The following is a 10,310-nucleotide window of genomic DNA, read 5'->3' as shown; positions in this document are numbered from 1 at the left end:
TCATTTAGGGTAGACCTAGAGACCTATAATAGGGAGAGGCTCCAGACAGTGTCCCTTGGGGGAACTGTTTTTGTCTTACTTGTTTGACTGTAGGCTAAATTGGCAACCCATGTATATAAATATTTTATAGAGACAATGTCTGTATCAAAACAGAGACCATGAAACTATTGCTTTCTATCCAATAGACTTGCTTTCTATCCAATAGATTTTATTTTTTAAAATAGCACAAGCTAGACGTCTAGAAATGTTCATTTCCTTTCTCTTCATTGCCTTTCTTCTCTAAACCAATCCCGTTCCGTTTAACATATTCCCCTGTTTCTGTTCAAGGTCCAACCAGCATCGAGTTTGCGTGTGCTAACGTTAATCAACACACAGAACGAAGAAGCTTGGTAGAGTTAAGATGGCGGCATGTGGGTGAGGAGGCTGTAGTTCTAAGCTCGGGATTTTTTGTCATAAAATATTTCTATGAATCCTAACATATACAGTTATCGAGAAAATAACATTTCCCACACACTTGACACATTTGTGTGTTAATTTGGATTGGATCCATGACATCCATTCACTTCGTGGTTCACCCGTTGCCCGGGACTGAGGACCAGCTCAATGACAGGTATTTGTTGCGGGCGTGGAAAATAAATGTTTCAATCAATATATATGTGTAGGGTGTGATACCCGACGATTATCTATTTGTTTCGAAGCAATGTTCATATTGTCATGTGTATTTCAATCGAACAATTTTCGACCACTTTACCGTACTTGAAGCAAGGCCCGGCATCTTGAACAAGCCTCTTCAACGTAGCTAACGTTAGCTAGCCTGCTATGCTAATAAGCTAGCTAGTCAGAGCTAGCAGCAGTTAAGCGAGCTGTTTCGTTCGTTCTCTGCCTGGAAAGATTGGCCGATGGTCAAAGTTAAGACTGACAATGCGGGTTGGGGGATGGGGAAAAATGAGGGAACGTCAGTGACTATAGCGTTGTAATGATCCGTCATTGTTTGTTTTTTTGCATTGACATTGTGTATGTCATGCCAGCTACCTTTGGACATCTTATTGTCGACTATCTAGAGGGAGTTGGCTAGCTCGACGGAACCATCGAAGATGTAGCTAGCTAGTTAAGTGGCTAATTAGCTAGCTAATATATTAGCTAGTCATTGCTAGATAATGTTAGCTAAGCTAGCCACACTTGTGCCAATATATTTTCTTGCTAGCTAGGTAGCGTTATCCAGCCAACCAATTGTAAGCTAACATTGGATTGCTTATTTGCGACTTGTTTATCTAGTCAACCAACGACGTTAGTTAGCTAACTAGTCGGCCAACTAATATTGTTCCTCGTGAATAAACATCAGCCAGTTTTCAACCTCATATTCATAATCTCCAGCGTCAAACCAGTGTCTACATACAGCATGTGAAAACAGCGCTATTCTATGATCTGTGGTTTAAAAATATTAGAAAGGTCCTAATAAAATGCTTCTCTGTGACATCGCAGGGATGGATTAAAAGTAAAAAAGTGATTTTCAAAACCGGCAACGAGTTTCTAGGCCAAGGGTGGGTATTTTCTTGGTCCCCATGTCACCGCGAATCTCATACGTTTGAAAATCACTGATTTTAAAATGTTTTAACTTTTGATGATGTCATCGGGGTGAACTCTTTAACTTTTGTATTTTTTTTCTACAAAACTTAGAAATGGGCCGTTTTTCACATATATGCTGGACATAATAAAATGAGGTTGAAAGTGGTGGAGTTGGCCTTTAAATTACATAATTTTTACAGAGTAGTTACCTGGCCAAGTGGTGAGTAAATATGTGTAAATAATATATAACGTTAGCTTAAGCGAGACAATGACCAGCTCTGAACAGTTGACTGTCTGTGTATTGTGACCTGTATTTTGCTCTGCAGGTGATTTTATAGTAAGCCTATTTATATCATCCATTGAGATTGAACTGATTAATGGGCCGTTCTACTTTAAGACAGAGAGGTTGGGACTTTGGAAAAGCACATCTTGAATGAGATTGAATTAAAAGCAAGGATATGACATTTGAAGCTAGGGTTTTGTACTTATTGACCAACTGCAGTTATTTGTCTTACCCAAGAGGTGTTTCTTACCATAGTTGTTAAGAGGCATACTTTTATCCAAAAGTAAATAGGATATTTGTACACAAGAATATGTTGAGACTCACAATAAGCCAGTCTCATGGACTGCTTGTGCCTCGACTGTTCAGGATGTATTTTCATTACCCGGCTGAGGACACTGATTCTTCTCTGACCCACATGGATATAATATAATTTTTGTACATGTTAGGAGGAGAACATTAGGTTTAGTATACGCAAACACATTTCTTGCAGAGTAAAAGAGCCCTTCTGTCCTGTTGATGTTGGTTATTAATGGCTCTGGGTGGTGTGCCTCATATATCAAGGCAGTGTTGCTGGCTCATTGTTTATCTTCTGCTGAGGGACTGGTTACTGTCACTGGACAACCGGCCGGGCCATGCCTTATAAGTCATCGCCATCCATCGGCTTGTCCACTGGGCTTGCTTGACAGGAAATGTCATATTACTTACATTTTCACCCCATACGGCTTGCGTTCAACTGTCTGAAAGCCCCCCGCCCCCCCATTTGCAGCAGGTAATATTGTATCTTTGACAAGATTTGTCCACTTTCTGTGGCTGACATTTTGTATGATAACATAGCCTTGGTGTATTGACTTGCTCCCATTAGTATATGGATTAATTAAATGTTTGTTCACTTCACCTGTTTCCTGTTAACGAGTCAATTTCTGGTGACCATAACCATTGTTGTACTTCAGCCATTAGAATGAGAATCAATGCTTCCAGTAGTGTAGCCTAAAGCAGTTGAAGCTCTTTTTAAACTATTGTTGACCCTATTGTACCTGTCATTTCATAGCAGGCAAAAGGAGTAAGGCATGTGCCTGGTTCACTCATCGAGAGTATAGATGCTAGAGCTGAAACAAGAAATAAAGCTGTCAGCCTATCATGCTTTACACAACGTGGTTTTTAAACTTCGATACAATCAAATATTTTGCTGGTCTAGAATGGTGGCAGAGACGGGCAATAAGGTGATGACAGTTATGGGCTTGGAGTTGTACTAAATAATCACTCTGATCAACTTGTACTAAAATGAAAGGTCACAATAGTACTGATGTCTCTGTTGGATGTACACTGCCATTCAAAAGTTTAAAATTATAAACTTGGATTAGCAAACACAACGTGCTATTGGAACACAGGACTGATGGTTGCTGATAATTGGCCTCTGTACGCCTATGTAGATATTCCATTCAAAATCAGCCGTTTCCAGCTACAATAGCCATTTACAACATTAACAATGTCTACACTGTATTTCTGATCAATTTGATGTTATTATAAAAATGTTCAAAAAAATTGCTTTTCTTTCGAAAACAAGGACATTTCTAAGTGACCCCAAACTTTTGAATGGTAGCTCAGCACATGCCCTGTCCCTTTGACTGGGGGAATGACCTGCCCACTGATGTACTCTGTGAGTGAAGGCAACAGTCCCAATGCAGTGCAGATGGTTATACACACCATGCTCTAACTGTTTAGCTATACTGTTATTTAGATACTTTTTTTTTTATGAAGCTGGTGAGCAATTTTGATACTGTTGTCATCAGCATTCATGCAGTTGAGATTCTCATCGGACTTCTTGTTAATGTCATGTGCAAGCAGATGCCATGCTCCTTATAGAGTCTACACAGAGTACAGACTAGTAACTCATGTATCATGACCATGGATTTCCAGACCATGAATTGCACAGATTCACACTGTGAATGGAAATGAACAATCTCAGTAATGTCAATTTTTTATTATTACTTATTTATTATACTTAACAGGCTTCGTGAAGTGTCGGAGAAACTCAACAAATACAACTTTAACAGGTAAGACATTAATGTTTTTTATACATTTTTATTTTAACGGTGGAATTATCAGCAAATGTATTACTCAGCCATGTGTCTGTCAGCGGGGACCACACTCTACAGATATATAGCGATCTTATAGCTTTTCTACATGTTAACATTCACTACATTGTCTGTCTCTCTCAATGCAGTCATCCACACCTCAACCTGCTGGAGCAGGCTACCTTAAAACAGTGTGTAGTTGGACCAAACCATGCTGGCTTTCTGCTTGAGGTAACATCGAAGGATTTATGTATATTACAATCAATAACGTTTGAGCTGTACTGCCTCTACATTTTGATGGCGGTTGCGATCCCAAATGGCACCCTTTTTCCTATAGTGCGCTACTTATGAAAAATAAGAGCACCATGAATTAGTAAATAAACATGTTAGTGCAGTCTTTTTTATGTTAAATGCCATCACCTTTTCTGTAGTAATGGCACTGGAGGGAATGGCTGTTGTTTTACGGGCTCCTGACCAACTGTGTTTTTTGTGTGCATCGTTTGTAACTTATTAAAGGCTCCTTAACAGCTTCTACCCCCAAGCCATAAGACTGCTGAACAATTAATCAAATGGCCACCCGGACTATTTACATTGACCCCCCCCCCCCCTTACTTTATTTTATTTAGTAAATATTTTCTTAACTCTATTTCTTGAACTGCATTGTTGGTTAAGGGCTTGTAAGTAAGCATTTCACAGTAAGGTCTACACCTGTTGTATTCGGCGCATGTGACAAATACAATTTGATTTGTTTTGATAATATGGAGTAATTTCTTTCCAGGATGGACGTGTATGTCGGATCAGCTTTGCTGTCCAGCCTGATCGTCTGGAGCTGACCAAACCAGATGGCAACGATGGGTGAGACTGTTTACACTAGGAAAATAGTTTCATTCTAATGGAGTTTTTAAGAGAACTCCAAATGCATTGGGAGATCACTGCGATTATCATTCAGGTCATTACTCAAGGCCAAATATTGTATATATTTTTTTATATTCCGGGGGTTGCATTAGCTTTCTGAAATATGCATTTTCAAAACATATACCGACAAAATCTGCGTTTTAAACCATTTCACCTGTGTTTTATATTGAAAGTCAAGTGTTTTTTTGCTTCAGTAGAGTGGTAAGGGGCATGCAACTATATAGTTTTTCTTCACACAAAATACATTAGTGCAACACATTCGCCAGAATTTTTTTTTCATCAGATGACAACAGACGTGCAACGCTATTTGGCTAGTAAATTAGCTTGCAATGAAAAAGCAAGTTATTTTTTTCGCAAAAAAATATTTGTAATGTTTGTTGTAGAAAAAATGTAGCCAGCTACATTTCCTAATGTTTTGCTGGAAGTTAATCTTGCTTTGTTACTGTAACAACTACACCGGAAAGTACCCTACACATCACATCAGTCAGAGCGCTGTCTGGTGATCCAATGACGAGAGCAAAGATATTTCATCCGACTGGACAAGTGCAACTGAAGCACAAAATGAGTCCTTTTACATTCATGATTTGGCGCGAACCCTGACTGAAGCCGAGCAGAATTTACAATAAGAAGCATTTAAGAACTGCATTTACAAAATGCAGCAAGATATTTTTTCTGTGTTTTATATTTCCTTTTCTGTGTGAAAAAAACGCAAAATCCTGCCTTAACACGACTCCTGCATGCTGAAGCCTAGCAATGGTGAGTCCTGCGAGTTGAGTTCCATTGAGGACTTACTAAGTACTTAGGCCTACTAGTAGAATGGTTTCATGATGTTGTGGTCCTCTGTAGTTCAATTGGTAGAGCATGGCGCTTGTAACGCCAGGGTAGTGGTTTCGATCCCCGGGACCACCCATACGTAAAAATGTATGCGCACATGACTAAGTCGCTTTGGATAAAAGCGTCTGCTAAATGGGATTATTATTATTATATGTTATTACTTGGTCACTTAACACACTATGACAAATGAAAGACCAGAAAGTGTTGTGACCTGTGTTAAGCTGTTTTGCATCATGAACAATTTTTTTTTTATAGATAAGTAATTGGTATTTTCTTCCATCTCTACAGTTTACTGTCCCAAACAAAAACTAAACAAAACAAAGCTTGCAATGGTATCTTAGTATTTAGAAATTATAGGCCACGTTCTGAAAGCCAATTGCATTTATGAATCTGCTCTTTGCTCTTCTGCGTTTTATTTTGTATGAGCAAGAATGCCTTTTTTAGCTATTGTAGGGTTTGTGTTGGTGGGCAGCATGTATTTGTGAGTTTCATTGATACCCTATACGTCTTACCAGCAGAACAGCATCAAACAGTGACCTAGGCCCTCTAGTTGCAAAGCATGCAAGTGAATCAGCCTGAGAAAGACTGGTAAATAATGTGACTGGTTTACTTTAAGCTTTTCTGCAGAGCACGTGTTTTGTTGCCTGGCATGGTGAAATAAGCTGAACTTTTCAAAAGAAAATGAGATGGTTTCAGATGGTAATAGCTTTGCAGTCAGCCGCATTGTGGGTTACTGGAAAGCCTTACTGTGGAAACGAGCACTGCATATTTGCAATCAGCAACTTTGACAGCTGACTGGACAAAGCTTTCTCTCGGAATACTATCCAGTCACACTCCGCACTATGTATTTCATGTTTTTATTCAAGTGTAATAAATGGTAAACAAATGTACATTTTTACAGATTACTGATATTTTATTTCTGCAGAAGTCTGCACAATTCCTTTCATTGTTAGGCCTACTATACTCAATTGCTAAATAAAACACGTTTCTATATTTTGTGTGTGTCACTAAAATGCCTATTAGTAAAATGTATCTGCATTCTTTAATTGGGAAGCAATTCACAATATATTGAGATGGTGTGTACAAAAGAGTAATGGGTTTGAATCTCAGACAGGACAATGCTGTTATGGTCAGTGTCAGGCGTTGCTCATGATTTGTTGGCAAGTATGTAATGCAATTGACTCAAACGTAGACTGCAGCAAATTCATACATCTATGTACAATAGGCATCACATATATATAACACTACACTCTGATCATATCAAATTATCTTATTGTAGGAGTTAGCAATCGCAGCCCTAAAAAACCCCAAGTACCTTTAAAAAGGGATAAGTCTTGAAGGCGGAACGAGTTGCAGCCAATTCTGATTCCTGAGGGTGTTGCCATGCTAGCCTCCACCATTTCCCCTGTTGTTTTTTTAAACCTTAAACATAAACATGTAAAAGCCCTAGACATGGGCCACAACCTGGGATTTCCACTCCCAGGTTGTCATCTTAATCTTTGGTCCCATCATGTGGGACTACTAGGTTTGTAGTAACTGATCTGATCTCCCGTCTTCCCATCTTTTGTTTCCAGTTCAAAGTTGAGTGGCAGTGGTTCAGGGACAGGAAGGAGCTCCAGGCCAGGCAGGACTAGTGATCCTCCCTGGTTCCTGTCTGGCTCTGACACACTGGGCAGACTGGCAGGCAACACCCTTGGGTAAGTTCTGGCAGTAAGGGCTCTCAGAAAAACCTCCCCTAGACACACTCGGGTAAAGTCGTTTATATGGCTTCATGTGCATTAGCGCTACGTAGGCCTAGACAAAGACGGCTGCAGGAGGATTGCTGGAGGCATTATTATTATCTAGGATTCAGGTTTTGTCCATGTAAAATGAGATGGCGCAGTCAGAATCAGACCTTGTACCACAGAGTTGTACTGTAAATTGGGACCTTCTAACCCAAGCAGCAGCAGCTCTGAGGTTAAAGGCATAAACATAACATACCTATTGGGCCTTGACGCTATGGGCTGAATTGAATAACACTAGGTGAAAGCAATCTACCATCCTCCATTGTATTTCCCCCCCCCTTTTTTTCTTTTCTTCCAATTGTTACATAATCAGCCCCTTAATTATACGATTTAATGTGGTCAAATTCATCTCAAAAATGACAAAATACATTTGCTACCAAACTATTGCTTTCAAATTGCGGTATGCGTAAATACCCTAGGACCTCTGCTCTCTCTGAAAGCCAGCTGTCCAACGGCTAATTGCTAATCCAGTGTGCAGGCAGGCAGCCTTGTGTTGATTTAAGAGTTTCTGCTGTGTGGCTGACTGCTGTGCCTGACCTTCGCCTTGTGCTATAACAGGAGTCGCTGGAGCTCCGGGGTGAATGGTGGATCAGGAGGAGGAGGAGGCGGTGGTGGTGGCGGCGGCGGCGGCAGCAGCAGTGTAGGAGGTGCAGGGGGAGGAGGTGTAGGAGGAGCTGTCAGTGGAGGAGGTGGTGGAGGCTCTTCCGGGAGGTCATCTACAGCTGCCCGGGACTCAAGACGTCAGACCAGGGTGATCCGCACGGGGAGGGACCGGGGCTCTGGTCTCCTGGGCAGCCAGCCCCAGCCTGTCATCCCTGCCTCGGTCATCCCAGAGGAACTCATTTCCCAGGTTAGACCCGCTGTCTGTCGTCACGACATTGATTTGAATTCATGAAGTGACACCACCGTTTGAGGATTTCATATCACTGAATATACCCTTTTAAAGAAAAACACTTTTTACAAATCAGATTTACCAGAGCCCCTCATTAATGATAACAAGGTCCTCAACCCATGGCCTTCACTTCTCTCAGGTGCTCAGTAACCACAGTCACAACATGGTTGTTTTCTAGGTGGTGATCTTCATGTTGCCTCTCCTCTTCCCCAGGCTCAGGTGGTCCTCCAGGGGAAGTCTAGGAGTGTGATCATCCGGGAGCTCCAGAGGACCAACCTGGATGTCAACCTGGCCGTTAACAACCTGCTGAGCAGAGACGATGAGGACGGGGACGATGGAGATGACACAGCCAGCGAGTCCTACCTCCCTGGAGGTACTACTTTATTTCACCTTCAATTATATTCTACAGCTTTGTCTCATTAAGATCATCTCTTTTGCGAGAAAGACTCAACATAGCAGCCTTGTATGAAAGAGCACAGGGCTCTCAAACAGTTTGGTCTGGTTTAACAGGGTTATGTGAAAGCGTTCTCCAGAACTAAGTTTTGTATAGTTAGTTGGTATTTGTGATTTGCTACATTTGTGGAACCAATGGAGTAGTCCCCAAACGTGTTTATTAACCCATGGGTTTGACCCTTGTCTGATGGGACAGCAATAGTCATGTAATAAACATCCCTCTCTTTTGTGTTGGATCTTACAGAGGACCTGATGTCTCTGCTGGATGCTGACATCCACTCAGCCCACCCCAGTGTCATCATCGACGCTGACGCCATGTTCTCTGAGGACATCAGCTACTTCGGCTACCCCTCCTTCAGACGCTCCTCCCTGTCCCGCCTGGGCTCCTCGCGAGGTAACTGACCAACCTGACACGCAGAGCTGCTGCCCAGGGACCGTTGTCCTCTTCTGTAGTCAGGAGGTGGAGATTGAAATCATATTTCTCTTCCTAAATAGTAGTAGTTGAATTAGTAGTAACAAGTTACATTATCTGTTACCTAAATGGATGTAGGATTACTTTTCACCATACATAGTATATGCTTTTAGTTCCCTGATAGTTGAGGTATGCCGTTAGTCAATACTAGTCTTTCCTCTTCAACCTGTCGGCAAAGCCCATGTGGATGTGTTGTTGTGGATGTGTGTGTTGTTGTGGATGTGTGTGTTTTCAGGGTGCTGCATGGCCATAATACCTGTTCTTCAGTGAGCCCTCTGAGAAAGGCCCGCTAGACCCTGTCATATAACAGGCACCTCTCTCTACTGCAGCCCTATGCTGTAGGAAAAACCCTCTCCCACATAATGCATGTCTAGTGCTAAACTATCCTGATCTGTCCTCCTACCTCACATTTCCACATGTGAGCGTGCAGACAGGCAGACACCACTATTAACTAACTTTCACATTTTTACTGCCAAAACCGTTTTATTTGCATAATTATAAAACAAATCTCTTTAATTTGTTGACGGGTCTTCCCCAGAGAGTGGCTTACTTTTATCCCGCTGGTGTGACCCCATTGCCATACCAGTTCTCCTTCTTCCCTTAGAGCGCGACTCAGAGCTGTTGCGTGAGCGCGAGTCTGTGTTGAGGTTGCGGGAGCGGAGGTGGCTGGATGGGGCCTCGTTTGACACGGAGAGGGGCTCCACCAGCCGCGAGGGGGAGCCCAGCCTGGACAAGAAGAACATCCCCGTCCAGAGCCCTGTCTCTCTGGGCGAGGAGCTGCAGTGGTGGCCTGATAAGGTGGGCGTCTCTGGGAGGATAGGGACGTTGATTGGTTGATGGAATAATTTGATTAATGGGAAGGTCCACTCTTTTTGTTTTTCATATATTCAGATGTGATGTCAATAAAGCTTATTCAGGGAAAATGACAGTATTCATTTATCACATTAATGGATTTCCCACTTGGTTTATTTATATCAATATGTTTTAATAGTTTTCGCTAGGTCTATATCCTCAATATTGCTTTGAGTTAATATGC

General features: G+C 41.7%; 1 protein-coding gene across 6 annotated transcripts in view; it reads left to right on the top strand.

The window, feature by feature from the left end:
- The first annotated feature begins 371 nt into the window (after window positions 1-371).
- The window catches only part of LOC311139863 (E3 ubiquitin-protein ligase UBR5-like), a 38,701-nt gene continuing 28,762 nt past the window's right edge, over window positions 372-10,310 (top strand). For 5 of the 6 annotated variants that reach the window (XM_084174850.1, XM_084174847.1, XM_084174846.1 and 2 more), the window contains exons 1-9: window positions 372-610; window positions 3,859-3,903; window positions 4,074-4,155; window positions 4,703-4,779; window positions 7,248-7,370; window positions 8,016-8,307; window positions 8,563-8,722; window positions 9,047-9,196; window positions 9,861-10,072. In XM_084174850.1, the coding sequence (XP_084030976.1) occupies window positions 549-610; window positions 3,859-3,903; window positions 4,074-4,155; window positions 4,703-4,779; window positions 7,248-7,370; window positions 8,016-8,307; window positions 8,563-8,722; window positions 9,047-9,196; window positions 9,861-10,072 (1,203 nt within the window). In that variant the 5' untranslated portion in view covers window positions 372-548. The remainder of the gene's footprint in view (window positions 611-3,858; window positions 3,904-4,073; window positions 4,156-4,702; window positions 4,780-7,247; window positions 7,371-8,015; window positions 8,308-8,562; window positions 8,723-9,046; window positions 9,197-9,860; window positions 10,073-10,310) is intronic. The other variant, XM_084174845.1, reaches the window with a different exon arrangement.

The sequence above is a fragment of the Coregonus lavaretus genome, assembly GCF_964263955.1.
Source record: "Coregonus lavaretus genome assembly, chromosome: 13".
Taxonomy (NCBI): domain Eukaryota; kingdom Metazoa; phylum Chordata; class Actinopteri; order Salmoniformes; family Salmonidae; genus Coregonus; species Coregonus lavaretus.
Note: the sequence above shows the minus strand (reverse complement) of the source record. Positions and strands in the feature narration are given on the sequence as shown.